Below are 19,390 nucleotides of genomic sequence, written 5' to 3'. Positions count from 1 at the left end.
AATGTCAGTGTCATGAATAGTTAAGGTTCCAAAAACCTCATATTATTACTGGACTAAATTATTTTTTAGTTTCACTTTCATTTAAACACTAAAACAAGCAAAGGTAATATAAAATTATCATGTCACCCTAAAAGCTGATCATTGTGGAGCTGGTTCTGAATGGTCCACTTCCGTTCACTCTAATATAATCTAACTCTAAACCTAAGGGCGCTAATTAATTTAGGCTTTGGTTAGAATAACAAAATATATTTCAAACTATTCATTTGAATAGGCTTTTAAGTTTCTAATATCGGTTATGTTTAAGTTGCACTTCCGGGTTGAAAGGTCATCAAGATGGCGCCCTCCAAGAAGAAACATGTCCGTAGCGAGTCCTGTGTTATTCCTGGAGGATTTACAGGTATTTTTGGATATTACTGGCTAAATGTTGTTAAGCGGACAGAACCTGTTCGTGTAGCTGCATGTCTGTACTTCACCACAGTAACTTTACCGTGTGCTGTATCTGTTCACGTCTCTCCGCAGAACTGTCCTTACAGTTTAGCTCCGACAGTGTTTCACAGCATAAGCTGTATGTAAAGGAGCACAGAGTTCGGGCAGATAAAAGCAGCAGGCCACTGGACCGGACTCTGTTTGTCCTCAACATCCCTCCTTACTGTTCAAAGGTGCGTTACTGTGGCCGAGACTAAGGTTCTTACGTGACTGTCCCTTGGCGGAGATGCGCTAACTGCTGCTGTGCTGCTCCTCCAGGCTGTTGTAACTGAGCTGTTCTCGCAGTTTGGTACCGTTCACTATGTGGAGCTATGCGACCAGCCCGGTTCTTCCCAGCAAACCGAACCCACAGTGTCTCCGATGTTCAAACCAGCAGAGAAACAGGTTTGTTTGTGTTTGTAGATGTTGGTCTTAGTTTGACAAGACAGACAAACTTAAGTCTTACTCGGGACTTTGTTTTCAGAGGGTCCCTGCATTTATGTCACATTAAGTGTTCTGTAATGAATTAATAATGTATTGTCTCTCATAACAAACCTCTACATCTTCAGGGTTTCAACGTTGGCTACATTGTGTTCAAAAACGCCACCAGTATAAAAGCTGCTAAATCACACCCGCATGATGTTCCACTGGTGGTCAGCACAGAGCAGCATCCAGTGAAAACAGGAGTACAGAGTGAGTGAGGTTTTCTGATTAATCACTGCAAATCAGTCCTTTGATCAAACTTAGTTTTACTGGTGTTTTGTTCTTCTGGTAGAATGGATTCAACAGTACAGAAACTCCTTTATCAGCACAGACAAGATACAACAAGTCGTCGACTCCTTTATGGAAGATTACGACAAGAGGAAAGAGATGGTGAGATGTTACAGCTTTCTTTTCCCAGAGCACCCACACGTGTCCAGGTCCATGTGACTTCAGCCCCTTTTTGTTACAGGAAGCTGAGCAGCAGAGGAAAGAAGCTGAGCAGCAGCAGGAGGATGAGGAGGGCTGGGTAAAAGTGAGCAGAGGAAACAAGGGCGCCAAGGCTCGTCCCTACAGCGAGGCAGCCAACCAGAGGACTCTACAGAAGGAGATAAAGAAGAAGAAGCGGAAGGAGCTCCTGAACTTCTACACCTGGCAGCACAGAAAAACACAGAGAGAGCGTAAGTTTGCCATACTTGAAAGAGTTACTTACTCAGCAGAGTCTTTAACGAACCCTGGGATCTTGGGTATTCGTTTTAAAGTATCGATTCCTTTGTCCTGGTTGGAACGGAACCTCAGATCGGAGGACAGAAGTATTTCAAGGAGCTTTTTAATCTCTACATCGTGATGTTGATCCCTGATTCACATAAAACGCAGCTGCCAATTGAGAGCTTCCCCACTGTGGGATTAATAAAGTTCATCCTATCCTAAAACACTTCCCCTCCTCAGCTCAGACCACTGCTCTGCAGGCAGATATGAAAGACTTGCTACTGTAATCACTCCACTGTACAGTCTGTTCATAACTTCATTTTAATTCATCCTTAATTGCACTATTCAAGTTACCATATCTTCTTTTTATGCTGAGATGCACCACCTGCCAACACAAAATCAAATTCCTTGCTGTGTAAAGTGCCTTTACAGGACCTGGAAATAAAGCTTTTCTGATTCCAATTCTGAATATAGAAATCTGTGTTACGTAAAGTACAATAAACTTGTCTGAGTAAGACAGATGCTGATCTGTCATACCGTTTCCTATTCCAACCAGTTACTGAAATAAGTCAGGCTGAACTTATTTACCAACTCATGCTCTAATCTTGGCTCCACCATATTTTTAAAGATGTATGGAAGCTTATCTTCTGCCTTACTGGTTTAAAATGCTGCTTATTGCCAGAGTCAGTGTTAGATCTGCTCTGATCCCCAGCCCCAGTTTAATTGAGCTGGAGCTTGTCTGACACATGCCTCAAGTTTTTAATCGGCTTCTCACCAGGGCTAGAGGCTAAAATATTTGTGCCTCTGCTTTGTTTAACCAAACCGTTCTCCCCCCCAGACATTGCTGAACTGCGGAAGAAGTTTGAAGACGATAAGCAGAGGATCACTCTGCTGAGGGCACAGAGGAAGTTCAAACCTTACTGAGTAACAGGAGGTTTGGTTTCTACATCAGGTTTTCCCTCATCTCTAACCATTCACATTAGTTTTCATTTTTCCTGGCACCTCAAGAGTCTATGGACATTGGACCTTTGTCAAAACTCTGTAGGTTTACAGAACCAGTCATTCCTGAATTTCTTTTTGGGGATTAATAAAGCTTCTTTTCCACAACTTATGACATCTTTGAATTTTGTGGTCAAGTATTTTACTTTACACAGAAGTAGTACAAAAGTGTTTTTAATGCACATCACAGTAGGAGAAACAGTTTATTCACATTGTTCACTGTCAACTTGCACCGTTTTCGGCTTCTGGCACTTCTTGATACACGGCCACACGGTGAAGAGCACAACAAGCAGCAGGACGGCGCCGACGCCTGAGAGAAGGTACACGGCCCGCTGGAACTCTGAGGACGACAAGGAGGAACGTTTACGTGTGGCCAGACAGAAACCAGACCTGAGCTCAGCTCACGCACTCTGATGGGTCACACAAGGAAGGTCGTCTGGTTGGGTGGAGTTCTGCTCCAGCAGGACGGGCCCCAGCGACACCAACTGGACCTGGTCATACGTCGATGTAGCGTCTCTTCTTTGTCTCTCACTCTCTGAGGCTGAGAGCGACAAGCACGGCTTAATGAGTAGCTGCTTAACGTCAAACACCACAGGATGTAGAAGGTAAAACTTACAAACGATGGAACAACTTTGTGCACAGTCCACATCAGCAGTGCAGATTTCCACCCAGCAGTAGAAGTAGATCTAAGTGGGACGTTACAGCTCGTCAGGGCTGGAGCGCGGGAACTAATGCACAAGTGCAGAGTGATGCCTCACCTCCTCCACACTTGGACGACCTGTGTCAGGGTCCAAGAAGGCGAAGGTCTTGACGTCAAACCTCCTGACTTGTGAGTGGGACGTGGCCTTTCCTCGGGCGTCCACGGGCACAGAGCTCCTCATGTTGTCCAGCGGGTTGGGGCATCTGCAGGAGAACGGCAGCGTCACAGCAGCAGAGGCCAAGGTGAGACCGCCGCCTACGTACCCGTCGTAGAGAAGCGTCCACACGGAGTGGCGAGAGGCCGGGTAGGCGAAGCAGTCGCGGACGCGCAGGGAGAGCGTTGGGTCGGGCGACGGCTGAGCGATGGACACCTCCACGTACGCGGCCTCGCGCAGGGGGAGCGTCAGCGGAAGCTGCTCCTCCGGGAGGAACGACGTGAAGGAGGCGTCTGTAGGAACAGAGGCGCTCACTCAACACGTGCAGACGTCACAGGTCCACGTCACGTCGCCATTCAGTACCTGTGGCTATTTTCATCTGCACATTGATGGATCCCAGCGCCGCTACAGCTGGTGGCTTGGTCACGTCTGCAGCCGCCTCGTACTCACACTGGACCCTGAGACTGAGGAGCAGGTCGTCTAAGCGAGAGCCCCCAGCGCTGGGCCGTGCATGGAGCTCAACACCTACCTGAACGGGGGGCGCTGCCGCGGCGTCTGCTGCTCCACCACCTCCACCTCATACACCACCACGCCGCCGCGTACCTGCAGCACAGAGAAGCGCTCACGCATGAAGCCAGTCAACAACAGTCAGGCAAAAGCTGCGTTACCTCCTTCTTGGCGCCGCAGTCGGTGACGCCGACCTTGAACACAGCCGTGTCAGAGGTCGTGACCACAGGGAAACACTGCGGCTGAGCCCGGATGACGAGGCTGCTGGGGTCAAACGGTGCCTCCGCGTCCGTGGGTGTCACTGAGAACACGAAGTGTCCGTCCAGAGAGCAGTCTGCGGGAGGAGTCAGAAGCGTCAACAGGACCCGACCCCCCCCCCCCCCCCCCCATCCTGACCCCACAGACTGGACCCAAGCCCCCACAGGACCAACACCTCCTACCGTTGAGCCTGTAGTAGCAGCTGGAGTCCCCAGAATCGTAGCAGCAGCCCAGTTTGGAGCAGGCGTCACTGGGGACGCTCTGGGGGCCACAGGCGACTCGTAGGTCTCTGTCTGCGTCACAACCTGCAGCTGACGCTGGAGAACAGTCCCATCAGTCTTCTGGTAAAAATGCACTTTTACAGTGTCACAGGTTTAGCTTCGGATCGTTTCCAACCAGAGTTGAGACACACACTGGTTTGACTGAGGTTTTCACCTTTTCTTCAGGTTTTGCTTCAGCCACACAGTAAAAGAACACTCACGTGTTGGAACCAGAGTCCTCTCGTGGTGTCTCTGTATCAGAGGACAGCTGATGTTGACCCTCAACCACTTGTCTTCTCCCTTCAGCTGCACCTGCAGAGGAACGACCACTTCGCTTCCCTGAGTGGGAAGTCAGAGACATTAAATACCGGACCAGACCCAGAACCATGTGTGACCAGCAGAACCCGGCCCATGTGCTGGTCCACCCTGAGGCCTGAGCTCGTACCTTGGTCTGAGCATAGCAGCTGTCGTACTTGCTAAAGAACGAGAGGCTCTGGTCCTTCTCTGAGCCCAGTCTGACGCCACAGGACTCGGACTGTGACACAGGGACTGCAGCTCCGGACCGGTCTGAAGACAACGCACGGGTCATGACGTCAGAGGTCCAGTTCTAACCACTGCCTTATGTTTGGGTTAAGCTCTTACCTCTGACATGAACGTTACTTTGCACCAGCGCGTTGAACACGGCCTTCATCCTTCGAGCAGAGCACGTGACTCTGGGAAGCGCGAGCTGCGGCTTCGCCTCCTGGACGTTTAACACACACGAACAAAGCTGAGCCATGAAGGTAAAAATGAAAAGGCGGCGCCACGGGTTAACTCGCGTATGCGTCATCGTCGTCGTCGTCGTCGTCTTCTTGAAGTCGGCAGCTGTAGTCCGAGCCACTGGCTGCAGGAATAATGAACGCTCCCTCCGGCGCCGCTGAAATAGGCACGCGACACCTGCTAATTAGCGTTGATTGGTTTGAAGCTGGTCGTCAGGTGGAAGGATCGCTACACGTGTTTCTGTTTTCCTGGATGAAGGTGAGAAAAGGTAAATCTCCGTTAAAGTGAAAATTAACATATCAACCAATGATTGATTAAGGGCTGCTTCCATAATTATGACGTCAGTATGTCGCGTTAATTCTGTCACAGCAACTTTAGCTTTACACAAGGTGAAAACCTTCCTGCCAACGTTTAGGTTAAGTTACTTTTATACACGATCCTTCTAGTTGCAGCAGGTTTTGCTGTTTTCAAGGGCAATAAATCAGTAAAACAGTTGTGTGCTGCTGAAGCAACGTCACATCTTTGCTCAGCGGCATCCACCTGTTCAACTGACGTTGAATTTAGGCCAGAACAAGCTGGAAGTAAGTTAAAAAGGTCAGTGTTTAAATAATCCAATCTGTGTGTGACTCAGTGTCCCAACGTGTGCTCAGCTCTCAGCTCAGATGCATCACTTTCAGAAGGACATGTCTCCTCCGTAATATATATAAATGTCCTCTATAGAATTATGGATTTTTGTGTCAGTCTAAATTGCAAAGTTCTTTAAAATGACCTTTGTTGGGAATACATAGAATACGTACTGTATCATTACACTGAGTGGAATTTAATTGCTAATGTTAAATGCATGGCTGGGCACATTAAAGACCCCATAAGGAACAGCAGAGCAGTAATTACATCTCATACTGACTGAACGATTTTAATTTAATTTGAATGATATTAATACTGAATGTGGAATTGTTCATTGCTGCACTGTGCCTGCTTTTATTATTGGTAAACCTGGCAGCAAATCTGGAGTTAAATTAATTTGTGTTGGTGTATTTCATAAGCTGTTTTACTAACTTCCAAACAGAGTTCATTTGTCAAAGTAGATGAATAAAGCTGAAGACCTTAAAATCTGCTAACACAGAGGTCTGAATAAATAGGAATCAAACTAATCTGTTTTATCTCTTTTATAATTTATTGAAAGGCCGTTAGTTTATTTTACAATCCCCCTGGGATTCGTTGTCGTCATAGTAACCGTTGCTTGTGCCTTCCGGTGTCGTCACGCGCTGAGTCACGAGAGGCGATGACGTTTCCAGGGCTTTCTGGTCAGAAGTGATCAGAGGCAGCAGCAGAAGCTCCTAAACATGGCTCTGAATCGGAATCATTCCCAAAACGGCGGAGTTTTGATCAACAACGGTGAAACGTATGTATTTTATGTTTCAAGTGTGTGTTCAGTATCATTAACCAGGGACCTGTCTTTAACATTATTGGTATGTTTACCTGGAACTTTACATTGCGTAGTCAGCGAAGCTAGCTGTATGCTAGCAGCTAACGTTAGCCGGCCTTCAAAACATTAGAACGCGGCTAACAAACTTTCCAGTCTTCTGCCGGAGGCGTCGTCGTATGTTGTTTTACTGTTTGAGTCCGGTCGGTATCAGCAGTTACCACCGTAGCTTCGTTTGTTAGCGGGGGTTTACGCAGGTTCCGTAAGGTTCTGTGGCCACCGTTATTCCGCTGTCACAACAGGAAGCAGCGGTGACCTGCCTGGCTGTTGAGAGCTCGGTAAAAACGTAATGTCGCTACACCAGCTTGTGTAACGTGGATCAGCCACATGTTGAAAAACACTGGAGTTTTAGACAACTTTCACATGTTGTGTAACACGACGCTCTGCTGAGATGACGGCGTCATGAAATCCTGTTACTTTAGCTGTCATATGTCATTTTATGTCACTTTTAGTTGGTTACTGCTACAGTTTGGTTTTGCTCACCTAAGGTTTTCTGATTGATGCAGATGTAAGTGTTCATTCTTAATGTAAAATCACATAATACACGACTGTGTACAATTAACACTATGAAAGACTTGATGAATGCTTGAATGTCCCATACTATTCTCAACAACTACTGCTCATAGTGATGTTTCAGCGGTTGACCTTATTTACACCTGCTGCACCTTCCCCCCAGTATTTTAAGGGATTGTAAGAATGTGGAGCTGTCCTTTAGTGATGTCACCTGCAAGACGGACCTGCTCAGAGGGACCAAAAAGGGCACCGTTTACCTCACACCCTACAGGGTACAGAAACTAACCCAACATCGTAGCTACTGTCTCCCTGACTGGGAGTGCAGTGTTTAGTGAATTCCAGATCTTGTATGAATAACACCTAATCTCTGTTTGTCCTTCTTCCCTGGAGTAGCTGGTGTTCGTGTCCAGTAATACCAAGGATTGCCTGGGTTCAGCTATGTTTCCATATTATCTAATGAAGGGCTGCAGCATTGAGCAACCAGTCTTTGCAGCCAACTACATTAAAGGGACAGTGTCAGCTGAACCTGGTGGTAGGCGGCCCTGTTTTTTTTTTCTTAGTGTGAAGAAAACAATGTTGATACTCTCAGATTGTATAATGCCTTGAAACCTGGGTTCTCCTTTTTCAAATGAAGTGCCAGTGTTTGTTCCCCCTGATGGTATTGCTCTCTCACCAGGTGGCTGGGAGGGCCAGGCCCATTTCAAGATGTCATTCCCGAGTGGAGGTGCCATAGAGCTGGGGCAGCATCTCTTCAAACTTGCAACAAATGGTTTGCCTGATAAGTTTCTCAGTCGTACTCGCTTGGATACAATGAGAGACACATTTTTTGTGTAGATGAAAAATATGAAAATCTGTGTTTTTATAAATCATTTCCTTTTTTTGTGCCCCAGCGTCTCGTGCTGCTCCTGCCCAGAATGGTGCTGCCTCCTACGGATATCCTTCACCTGGAATGATGAATGGCTACGGACCTGCTCCCCCTTCTTATCCATACCCAGCAGCACCCCAGCAGAATGGCTTCTACCAGGGCCCTCCCCCTGCTGCAGGCAACATGGGCTACCCATATCCAACAGCAGCTGCTGGTACAGAGCTGCCTCATTTAAAATGCTCACTTTTTATTCCACCTTCTACGCTCTTGTGAAACCTGAAGTTCTTTGTTCGGTTCAGTTACATTTTTATGTATGTGATAAGTGATGAATTAAATTACGACAACTTCAGTTTCATCACAAGTTTGCATTTTAAATTGAAGTCCTTGCTCAGGCTCAGGGTGTGTAGCTTTCTACCTTCTCCTACCTGTGCTCTGGAATGTTGGCACCACAACTCAGCCTTTGTTTTGCTTTGGGTTCTGATCAAAATGTAGAAATAATTTGAGTAAGGGTTTGGATCAATGAGGCTTGATGCAGTTCTCCTCTGCTCACTACAGATGCTCAAATTTTTGCCTCCAGATGATGTTTTCCTACATGTGCACGCAGCTGATATTTATTTTTGTACAAATAACTTTTTGCCAAATGTCCTCATTCCACATACGTAGAAACCCTGGAGGCATAAATAACGCTGTGTTTTCTCTCCCTCGTTATTTTTTGCGTGTTTGCTGCAGAACTAGCTGCTGACAGACTGTGACCTCCTTTGACCTTGCTACTGCGTCTTTCTTACGTCTCCTGTGTTTCAGGAATGTACCCATCTGGTTTTGACTACATGGCCCCACCGCCACCGTACCCTGGGCCACCCCAAAATTGGACTCCACCCCCTCAGAACTGGGCAGCAGCACCACCACCGCCTCCAGGTCTGTTTCTCTCTCTCTCTTTGTATTTCCTCTCTCGACGCCTGTGTCACTGCACCCGTCAGATCTAATCCGTCTGCCTCAGACTGACTCACTTTTTAAAACGAGCTACCAAAAAAAGTGGGGGTGCTGATGTCTCATCTGCTACACGTCAACATCACAAAGGATAAACTGTCTCCCCATCCTATCCCTTGTTCTTCTCTCATTCTGGCACCTTGTGGATTTGGTGGATGCGGTCACCCCACACAGGGGGTCAGCCTGTTACACTGCGCAGACATGTCAGTTCGACATGTCTCTGTTTTGAGTAGGACATTAGCGTCGCTGCCTCCTCGGGGTGTGCCAGTAGATTTTATCTTGAGGATTCCTAGAGCTGTCAGTTGTCGTGCTTCACTTGACTAACACTGCGCTCCTTGCATCATTTCTCCGTACAGTGTTCAGAGCTGTAGCATCTGTTCCTAAATATGCTCCTCAGCCATCACTGTCGCTCTTTATATCTCTGTCTTTGTCACGTCTCATTTTCTGCACAGGTAACTCGAAGGCAGCTGAAGCGGCAGGCAGCGCCTATTACAATCCCAGCAACCCACACAATGTCTACATGCCCATGGTGAGCTGCTCTGCCTGTCTCCCCCTCAGCTGAAGTTGTGTTGAAGTGACATGTGAGCTTCCTTTGATGCGCTGTCTTTCTCTTTGTTCCCACTCAGGAGCAGCCTCCTCCATATGCACCTAATCCAGACTCACCTGACAAGAAAACCAACTGAGGCTGAGTCACCAACAATTCTCTTCTGTATCTCAAATATAGTCTAAAGCAAAGAGTGAAGTTAAAGGATACTCTTATACAGAAGAACAGACGAGACTAACACATGGCTCGAAGCTGAATTTATGGTCTTTGAGCCCTGGAATAGCTTCTAAAACAATCACACCTCTTACCTAAGTTCCTTCAAAGTGACTAATCAGCGTTTATTTCATTATAGGGTCTCTAGCAGGTAGCGAAGGGCAGATGAACGGTCCAAGTTGAGAAACGATGGGAGGAGGCAGAGCGGGGAATGTATTTTTTAAGATGGAGATTTATTACCAAAACCTTTTGTAGTGATTTTGTGGTTGCAGTTCCTTTAGTCATTAAAGATAGCAACATTTATTCTGCCACTACCTGTATTATTGCAAATACGGTTTCCTGAGTAGTGCTTAGTTCTGTATCTGTCTTTCCCCATAATAACTGAAGCGGCGTTGTGTGCAGACATTAGTGTCATATAGTTCTTACATAAAACCTTGTATGTGTGCAATATTTCTAGACTTACTGGTGTTTTTCTAGCTTCTGTTGTGTTCACGTATCCAAACCCAGAGACCACAGCTCTCCTCCACTCTTACACTAATGTGGTGGCGTTGTGCATGTGGTCTTGCTGGATCCAGCTGTGGTGCTAACATGCATCCAACCGGTGAAGGCAGCAGCGTCAGCGCATGGCTTTAGTGGAGAGGTATTCCTGCTTCTGGTTTTGTTTGTTTGACCAAATGTCAAATCTCTCTTCAGTTCTAAATCCTGTTGCTGAATTTTGTCTGTCAGTTAAAAACTAATAAATGTATCAGGTATTAAATTACTTGTTCATATGTCATCTATTTATTGACGGTAAAATCTTATCACATTTATCTCTGTTAAATAAGAAAGTCTTAAATGAATTAATCAGTGTTAAGTCTGTTTCTACTGTGCTTTAGTTGTGTCTGTGTAACATTGTTGTTCGTCAGCTTTGGCTGCGCTGGTTGTGTAGGAGCCACTGTAACAAAACGAGGCATCAAATGATCCACGCTGCAACTGAAGGACATTTATTCCGTTACATTCACTGCACAGCCACATGATACAACATCTACTGGAGTCTGACGACATTAAATCACATCATGCACTAAAACACAAATGTTTTCAGGACCAATGTAGTTTATAGTCACATATTTGTACCTCAACAGCAGTGAGCGTGTTCTGCTCACAGCCCATTGATTCATGACTGCTAGTTCTACTTTATGGCTCAAATCCTGGTTCAGTCTTGTTCCTTAGTCAGGATGTGCTTTTATTTCCACGTCTCTAAGGTTATTTTTTCTAATGTGCGTGTTCTCAGGACAAACATGTCTGGACTGTCTGTTGAAGTGACCTCTGCCTCCACCTGTAAACCTGCGTCAGCAGCTGCAAAACTAAACTGTCACTTGTTTTATTCACTTTTGTCATGTGTTTTTGTTTCTGAGCTACAAGTTTAAATATAGAAAATGTGATAATGAATTGAGAAAATGCTGCAGCACCGACACTGAAATCTAACTTCAACAAACAGAAGCTCAGATGGTGCAGCAGCATGGAAATCCTCCGTCTGTGTTCAAAGGTCTAAGCAGCTCCTCGTTGCTCCTACTGCTCCAACGTCAGAGCTCCAGGACTGTGTGTCTGTGTGTGATGGAAGTGTAGCTGAGGTCGGGAAGAGCGCGGCCGGCGGTTCCTACGGCTCCTCCTGGAGGAACCACACCTCGTTGCGGCGTCCGTAAGGCCTCAGCGGGTCGTAGCTGCAGCAGAAGTACTGCTTGCGCTGGAAGGGGGCCGTCTCGCCCAGGGTGCGCGTCAGACGCAGGGCCTCCGCCCGGAACTCGCTCTCCCCCGCAAAGCCTCCGAACTGCCTGCAGACGAAAGAGGCGAGAGACACAGCCAGTGCAGGTTAACCAGGGTTCTGTGGGCTCAGACACAGTCAGACAGGTCTCTGAGGGGCTTCTGGACCGGAGTTAGTTTAACAGCGCTGAAGGAGCTGCCTGTCAGCGAACGTAGCACCCTCAGACACCCACGGCTGAGAGGAGGAACCTACAGAGCGTAGACGGTCATGCCGGGCCTCTCCTCGATCTGGATGGTGGCGTCCGAGGGGTTGGGAGGACACTGCTGGTAGACCGAGGGGATTTTGATGGCAACCATCAAACGGCGGGACAGCACGCCGTCGTTCCGCGGGAACACTGTGATGATGATGGGAGCTGCGGTGCCCATGGATTCACCTGAGAAGACAAAGTGGCTTTAAGCTCAGGATGTGCGTATGTGGGAGTATTCGCAGTGAGACCGCTGCTCTCAGTCCATAACCAGCCAATGGTGACAAAGCGCCACTGCTTTCATCAAATCCATAAACCACCCAAGTTACTGTTGGTTGTGTTCACCACAAGAGGAAACGCGTCACCTTGCTCGTTGCTGCCTCCGATGTACATGAGCAGCTTCCTCATCAGCTCCCCCGTCACCTGGTCGAAGTTCCGTCCCTCGGAGGAGACCACCGCAAACTTGGCAGCATCGTAGCGCCGCACCTCGAAGCTCACGCCGTCCTGGGGGAGAAACGCAGATGAAGGCGCACGCTCTGCTGCACGCGGACGATCCCCACCCGGATCCGGATCCGGATCCGGATCCGGATCCCCGGGATAAGAGCAGGAGAGAGGTTGAGCTCAGATATGATTCACCTCTGACACACTGATGCTGACGATCTGCTCCCCGGGATGAAAGGCTCCGACTCAGGGGCAGCGCAGAGATGCGGAGGAGACGTGTTTACACTGATTTAATTTAATTTGCAGGGTTCAGTCAGCTTTCAGGGAATAATGGGCTCTTACATAACCGAGCACACGCAAACACACATGCATTAAGTATGATTAAGAGCGGGCAATGGCTCACTCAGCTGCGCCACTGAGCAATAACTTTAATGTATGTTGAAGGAATCTGGTCAGTGGAGACGGAGGAGCGAGGTCCAAACAGCGTCACAGTCGTCAACCTACAGGATCAGACTGGGAGTTTATGCTTGTGTGTGGTTTATGGGCTCAAAAACCAGTGCATGACACAAACCCCCGCACGACACCGGTTCGACCACACAGCGATAACAAACGCTGTAATAACAGGAGAGTTGCGCTTTGTTTGACTCAGAAGCTGCAGAATTAACAGGTGCTGCGTGACACCAGCTGAAGGCTTCGTTTCCACTCTCATTCCTGCTCCAAATCTAGACGTATCTGTTGAAGTCTTGTGTTTTAAGCACTTCTGATGCACCCGCGAGTCCTCGCACACGCAGGGTGCTATTATTACGTTATCATGTGACAGGTGTCCGGGCTCCTGCTCGGTAATTACAGGCCTGTGCTCTGTGTGGCCTGTCACTGGGACCACCATTAACAAGCAGGCCAAGAAAGCAGAGCCGACTTGTGCAATTAATACGTCTGCCGGTCGTGTGCTTGTGTGCGCTGTGCTGCTGCCACCGGTGCCGATAATGAGCCAGTGCCTGAGCGGAGCTCAGAAGGAACCACCATGTTCCATCTGCTGGATTCATCTTCGCAATAATCCAGTTGCTGTTGTTGCGTCAGCCAGCTCCTCTGTATTGTGTGTCACTTTTAATTAAGCGTGTTGGGTGTCGTGTGCTGGGAGTCAGGGGCCGTTCCACAGATCGGGTGACGAGCGCCGAATTCAATACCCGCTGTTAAAACAGCAGTCAAGTCCAGAGATTTGATGAACGTCCTGTCTGGCTCCGGCGGTGACGCAGCACGCGGCGCTGCCGTCGCAGCTGATCTTCCATGGCTCCAGTTCATTCCGCTGCTTGGGCTTCAGTCAATAGAGCTGGAAGTGATCTGATCTCATTTGAGTCCCTTCCTGTGTGGTCAGAAATCCTTTGTCTCCACCTTCAAAGCCCAGGCCAAGCGTGACATTTCACGGCTCCGTGCACATTTACAGTGGAGCCAGTAGGTCAGCGCGGCCCTGGAAGAACCTGGAAATATGTATGAACGGCTTCATTCAGCAACCAGTCCGAGTTCAGTCAGCAGAGAAGGAGCGTGTGTGTGTGTGTGTGTGTGTGTGTGTGTGTGTGTGTGTGCGCGTGTGCGTGTGTGCATGCATGTCTCTCTCTCTTCTCCGTGTGTGTGTGTGTGTGTGTGTGTGTGTGTGTGTGTGTGTGTGTGTGCGTGTGTGCGTGTGTGCGTGTGTGCATGCATGTCTCTCTCTCTTCTCCGTGTGTGTGTGCGTGTGTGCGTGTGTGCATGCATGTCTCTCTCTCTTCTCCGTGTGTGTGTGTGTGTGTGTGTGTGTGTGTGTGTGTGTGTGTGTGTGTGCGTGTGTGCGTGTGTGCATGCATGTCTCTCTCTCTTCTCCGTGTGTGTCTCTCTCTCTTCTCCGTGTGTGTGTGTGTGTGTGCGTGCGTGTGTCTCTCTTCTCCGTGTGTCTCTCTCTCTCTGCTCGGTGTGTGTGTGTGTGTGTGTGTGTGCGTGTGCGGCCAAACAAGCAGAGATCATGGCAGAGCTCCTTTTTTGTCAGTTCATTGTACAGGTGTACCTAATAAAACGACCATGCAGAATCCGTCTTCATGCACTACAGGTGGTAGCAGAGTGTGTGTGTGTGTGTGTGTGTGAATGTGTGTGCGTGTGTGCATGCATGTCTCTTCTCCGTGTGTGTGTGCGTGCGTGCGTGTGTCTCTCTCTTCTCCGTGTGCGTCTCTCTCTCTCTGCTCGGTGTGTGTGTGTGTGTGTGTGTGCGTGCGTGCGTGTGTCTCTCTCTTCTCCGTGTGCGTCTCTCTCTCTCTGCTCGGTGTGTGTGTGTGTGTGTGTGTGCGTGCGCGCGCGCGCGTGTGTTACACGTCTTTACCGCTGGCTGGCGGAGGAAGGACCTCTGGCAGGTTTCCTCCTCTGCCCCACTGCGGCTCAGCAGCAGCCTTATAGGTCACAAGCAATTAGCGCCGGCCTGTCAATCAAGGCTCCAGCGGTTGAGAACAGAAGTCAGAACAAAACGGCCACGAAACACGAACGAAGTGATTCTTTATGTGAAAACACAACCTGCGCACAAACAGTGGAGTCGCGCTTCAACAGCAGATCGGGGTTTTGCGCGTAATCGCCGCTGTAACGGTGTAAGTTGGATGAGAGGCGCGTGACAGGTGTCCTACCTTCGTCTCGCTGCTCAGCAGTTTGTATTCCGTCTCTTCGGTGTTTCCGAAGAGCGAGTTCTTGATCATTCCAAACATGTCGCTTCGGACGCGTCCGCTCGCGTCGCTCCGCTCCGTCGGCTACTTTTGCTCAGTGTCGCCCTTGTTGTGACCAGGCGCGAGCTCTCGGCTCTGCGCGTCCTTATGGGGTCGTCTAATTCCTGGGAAAATAGTAACCAACAAGAAGCATCTTACATGTGAGCAGACGCTCCAGGACGCAGAGCCGCGCGCGCCTCGCTCCGGACGGTACGCACCTCAGCGGACGCGTCACCCGCGTCCTTTCGGAGACTTCGGGAAGAGATGCTCACTCGTCGCCCTCCGAGGAACCAAGGGATGAAATGAGGCTCCACTCGGGTGGGTGGAGTGTGCCCGCCTTCCTCCTCCTCCTCCTCCTCCTCCGTTGCGTCCTGGCTGCTCTTCTTACCAGTTTAACGCTCACTTATAGTCACACCTTCTCGCCATGGCCGTTCACGTTGACAGAAGGTGGGGGGGGGGGGGGGGGGGGGGGGGGCGCACACACACCCCGCCGCCTGGACGAGCCGCCTGTGGGTCTGGAGGGAGTCGCCTTCCGCCGTGACGCTCGGTGCCACTCAGCTTTCGTTAGGGTTTCTCTCGCGCGCCCCGCGTCGTGCTTGTCGGATCTGGGACACAGAAAACAGCTGGGTGCCGAGAAACGCATTTGCATCCCGCTTTGCGCGCACTACAAAGTTTGACACAAGCTGTTGGTTTGTCAGTACGCATCGGGTCCGGCTGCGTCGGCTGTGCGTTGGTTCGGGGCAGCGCGTGGCAGCGCGTGGCAGCGCGTCTTGCTCCCCGTGTCACTGCTGTGGGTTGCTTCGCTTTAGGGTTAGTCTATTTAAATTCACACTGAAGGCAACGTTAGTCACCACTGGAGAGTAAGAGAAGTCAGGAACAGGGAGCCAGAGAGGCCGAGGTGCTGAAGAGGAGGAGCTGGACCACAGGACGCTACATCCTCATGTGTTGATGAGCGCCTTCATCCTAAGATCTGCTCATCTTGTGACGTTAGTTTGACGTGGACTGTGATGGGGTTTGACACTTGTGCTCTTATTACATAATGTTGCAGCGGTGACCGCACCTCAGCTGCGGGATGTCTGAAACCTCAGCAAACCTGAGAATGAACGACTGGGACCTGAATCTGTTATCTGACTGAGATACTGAACGTTAGGTGTTAATGTTGCTGCATGATTCAACTGTAAAACTCACTTAATGATTGTATTCAATATTTTTATTTGGATTTACATGTTATTGCATCTATACACATTTAACAATCTGTTCCAAATCATGTCCAAGAGTAAAAATTAAAATTGAGACAAACTTGACAAACAGACTTGACAAAACTGTAATTACAGTTTGTTTGAATGATTGAACAGCCTGTGGGCGACAGCGAGTCTTTATTTTACACAGTCAGGTCATTACATACATTCTTATGAAGACTCGTCCCTCTCAACACAGAATGTCCTGTTTACCAAACTCCAGTCAAATAGTGATCCATTCAGAGCTGCCGTCACGAGGCCTCAGACAAAAACAGCTTCTACACCGCGCTCTTTCCCATGTTGCTTCCTCTCGTGCGCTCACTTCTCCCATCCTTTGCCTCCAGGCTGCGTGGGCAGTCGCAGGCCCACCAGACCGGCCACTTCTTCTGGGCAGCGCTCCCCTTTGCCGTGATAGAGGCTGTGAAGGACCTGGTGGTTCCGGGTCGATTGCAGTAAACACAGGTATGAGTACGAGGCGTGGTGGGCGTCCTGCTGAGCACGGCAGTACCTTGCTCCTGTTACCTGCAAGTGTGAATAGAAGAAATTATTCAACTGTTTAGGTAATTGTTTGCTTTGTTAATACATTGTAAAAATGACTCCAACTTCAACTTGCGCCTCGGTCAGAGCCAGTATTTTCTATTAGCTACATGGGCCATAAAGCTTTGGTCCAGTCTCCATAGTCACATGTACATTGTGAAGCACTCAGCTTTTCAGAGCTCAGATAAATACACACTGACAAACACAAATTCCTTCTAGCCGTTTCGCTTCGGTGACTGCACATGCATGTAACCCCGCCGGTGAGCCATGTTCTCCCAAGCATTAATAATACAAGCTTTAAGCCTATATGCTTAACCCTGCAGTTCAACAGGCAGCTGTGTACTGGCTAAAACACACCATCAGATTCTCAAGGAAACAGGACCGTTAGAAAAGATTCACCCCATAAAAAAACATCTGATCTTCAAATGGACCTCATTCAGTGTGTGTGTATATTAAATGTATTTCTTGACCACATACACTGTCTTGGTCCCGATCGAGTGCTTCACTATACTGTGTCCTCTCTGATATACGCATTCCCAGCCGATAATAAAGTCCGAAACAAATTACCACATTTCTATCTGTGTGCCATGATAAATTGACACGATGTGATCATTTACAGTGAAAACACTCTGTTTTCTAGGTCTACAGACATTAGGTCAGTTCTGACTAAGACTACGCCCTCTGTAGTTTGAGTGATGATATTAAAGATGGAGGTTCACTTTGAGGATTTATGCTATGAAATGTCCCAACGAATAAATATTCTGTTTGCGTTTAAATACTGACAAATTAAACACATTTAAAAGCAACTGCTTTAATAAAAATACAAATCATGTCTGAATCATGACTCAATGTGTTTTTACTAACTGACAGGATGACGTTCATCATACACCTGTCAGTCATCACACGTTGCATCACAATGATAAAATGACTTCTTAAACAATGTTAAATTAAATAATATTAACCTAATAATTACCAGTAGTTGGAGGATAAGAGCGCATTAGCTGTGTGGGTACACTGAGCTACTGTTTATCAATAGCTGCCGCTAATGTCCTTCTAACCCACAGTCACCTTGTTGCTAACAAACTGTTTGAACTTGGGCAAAACGCAGTTCAGTGTCAGCCTGAAAATAAGCTCTGTCCTGTTTTTACGAACGGCTAAATCATAAAAATATTTACAAAGCAAATAGTGTTTTGTGTATTTATAATGTTAAGATAGCTAACCCTAACCATGCAGGTTGCATTGGTAGCTAGCTTACTCAGTTGAGACGCAGTTGGTAGTAACTTGCCTTATTTTTCCGAAACTGGTCCATGACATAGTTGTAGGCAAGACACCGTCTGTAGCTCGCTCCGTGAATGGCTCGGAGCTCCTTCAGTATTCCCCGACAGATGCTCAACGGCGACGGTAACGCTGCCATCTCTGATCGGCGCTTGATTGAGCGGCGTTTGGAGCCAGGCTACTCAATCCAGCACCGCACAGTCGATCACAAACAAGGGATCGAACACAAGGTGGCGACGTGTCACAACGGTGCGACACGTGCTGCGGCTGTGAGTATGTTTCATTCAAATCATATTGATGACTGGAGAAATCCTAAGTATCACATCACCTTTTAGCGAATAAACACGAGCAGTGCGTGATAAACAGACACTATATTACACATACCGCCGTTTTCTTGAGGATTCATTTTGTGTTTCTGTCGCCTGTACTTTGAAAAGGCTTCACAGTGTTTGTGATCTGCTGTGGCAACTCTTCATACACACTGGACACGTACAAGCTACTTCTGCTGAGACACGATATGAAGCTTCAGCGTTCTAAAAAGTCACAAAGTGGATTTTTAAAAACAGAATTGGCATAATGTCAAAGTGTACTAATGCAACTCTACAGAGAAGCAGAGAGCTCTAACGTCATACATGCAAAAGCAAAGAGCATCAAGGAAATGAATGAAAGGGTGCACGAAATAGCACAGATGATCACACACACTGTTGTAAACAGACGGACAGGATACAACTGTCACGTCCTCTACAGCCACTGAGCTTCTGGGTAGAAGGAAACAACAGATTCTAAAAATGCTGACTCTCCGTTGAGCGTCTGAAGCAGTAAGCGCTGACAGATGGTAAAAGTATATGATTAGGAAAGGAGCCGCACAGTAGAACGGACTGTGTGTTCAGTTAGTTCCTGCCTTTAGGTTAAAAGCAATGTTTGCACCATCTGATGTTGATTTCACTGACTGCGAAGAAGATTTGCAATCGCAGCCTTTTAGGATCTGTCAACATCTCTGTCTCGTCCGTTCTTTGACTATAAATAACTTCATCGTAGCAGAACAAAATGATCAACGTGCTGTGGTCTTGTCCCTGAAGACAGTAAAACAAAACAGCCGTTTACTGCATTTTATTTTTAGTATAAAGCTCCGTCCAGTTCTAATTTAGATGCTTGATAAAATGCAGTATTAGGTTTCAGAGTAGAACATCTGCTTGCCTGGACTCTCTGCAGTCTCCACTGCTAAATCGGTTTTCAAGCACCTATTTTTCTGTGCTGCTAGTTTGATTCGGACACTTGGAAACGAGCATCTGTCACCATAGCAAC

The 19,390-nt window shown here is 47.9% G+C and overlaps 5 protein-coding genes across 5 annotated transcripts; 2 read left to right on the top strand and 3 right to left on the bottom strand.

The window, feature by feature from the left end:
- Positions 1 to 263: 263 nt before the first annotated feature.
- On the top strand, positions 264 to 2,764 carry rrp7a (ribosomal RNA processing 7 homolog A). The gene is made up of 7 exons (XM_029158760.3): positions 264 to 397; positions 520 to 659; positions 745 to 870; positions 1,035 to 1,158; positions 1,241 to 1,338; positions 1,418 to 1,625; positions 2,492 to 2,764. Exons 1-7 carry the CDS (start codon positions 334 to 336, stop codon positions 2,575 to 2,577), a joined length of 846 nt encoding a protein of 281 aa, XP_029014593.1. The 5' UTR covers positions 264 to 333; the 3' UTR covers positions 2,578 to 2,764.
- A 46-nt stretch (positions 2,765 to 2,810) lies between these two features.
- Positions 2,811 to 5,392, bottom strand: LOC114860210 (zona pellucida sperm-binding protein 4-like). The gene is made up of 12 exons (XM_029158632.3): positions 5,174 to 5,392; positions 4,977 to 5,098; positions 4,753 to 4,870; positions 4,454 to 4,588; positions 4,175 to 4,347; positions 4,036 to 4,109; positions 3,870 to 3,970; positions 3,616 to 3,799; positions 3,411 to 3,555; positions 3,269 to 3,338; positions 3,062 to 3,193; positions 2,811 to 2,992 (listed from the first exon to the last, which is right to left on the bottom strand). The coding sequence occupies exons 1-12, from the start codon at positions 5,358 to 5,360 to the stop codon at positions 2,856 to 2,858; spliced, it is 1,578 nt and encodes a 525-aa protein (XP_029014465.1). The 5' UTR covers positions 5,361 to 5,392; the 3' UTR covers positions 2,811 to 2,855.
- Positions 5,393 to 6,541: 1,149 nt separating this feature from the next.
- On the top strand, positions 6,542 to 10,655 carry wbp2nl (WBP2 N-terminal like). Its single transcript, XM_029158766.3, has 8 exons — positions 6,542 to 6,692; positions 7,450 to 7,558; positions 7,680 to 7,818; positions 7,963 to 8,055; positions 8,177 to 8,365; positions 8,953 to 9,066; positions 9,591 to 9,667; positions 9,765 to 10,655. Exons 1-8 carry the CDS (start codon positions 6,634 to 6,636, stop codon positions 9,819 to 9,821), a joined length of 837 nt encoding a protein of 278 aa, XP_029014599.1. The 5' UTR covers positions 6,542 to 6,633; the 3' UTR covers positions 9,822 to 10,655.
- Positions 10,656 to 10,857: 202 nt separating this feature from the next.
- On the bottom strand, positions 10,858 to 15,410 carry LOC114860305 (heme-binding protein 1-like). The gene is made up of 5 exons (XM_029158799.3): positions 15,254 to 15,410; positions 14,961 to 15,160; positions 12,246 to 12,384; positions 11,889 to 12,069; positions 10,858 to 11,706 (listed from the first exon to the last, which is right to left on the bottom strand). Exons 2-5 carry the CDS (start codon positions 15,036 to 15,038, stop codon positions 11,532 to 11,534), a joined length of 573 nt encoding a protein of 190 aa, XP_029014632.1. The 5' UTR covers positions 15,039 to 15,160; positions 15,254 to 15,410; the 3' UTR covers positions 10,858 to 11,531.
- An 820-nt stretch (positions 15,411 to 16,230) lies between these two features.
- On the bottom strand, positions 16,231 to 18,287 carry fmc1 (formation of mitochondrial complex V assembly factor 1 homolog). The gene is made up of 2 exons (XM_029158823.3): positions 18,096 to 18,287; positions 16,231 to 16,795 (listed from the first exon to the last, which is right to left on the bottom strand). Exons 1-2 carry the CDS (start codon positions 18,222 to 18,224, stop codon positions 16,592 to 16,594), a joined length of 333 nt encoding a protein of 110 aa, XP_029014656.1. The 5' UTR covers positions 18,225 to 18,287; the 3' UTR covers positions 16,231 to 16,591.
- Between the last annotated feature and the right edge of the window lie 1,103 nt (positions 18,288 to 19,390).

This window comes from Betta splendens, chromosome 8, assembly GCF_900634795.4.
Source record: "Betta splendens chromosome 8, fBetSpl5.4, whole genome shotgun sequence".
NCBI lineage: Eukaryota > Metazoa > Chordata > Actinopteri > Anabantiformes > Osphronemidae > Betta > Betta splendens.
Note: the sequence above shows the minus strand (reverse complement) of the source record. Positions and strands in the feature narration are given on the sequence as shown.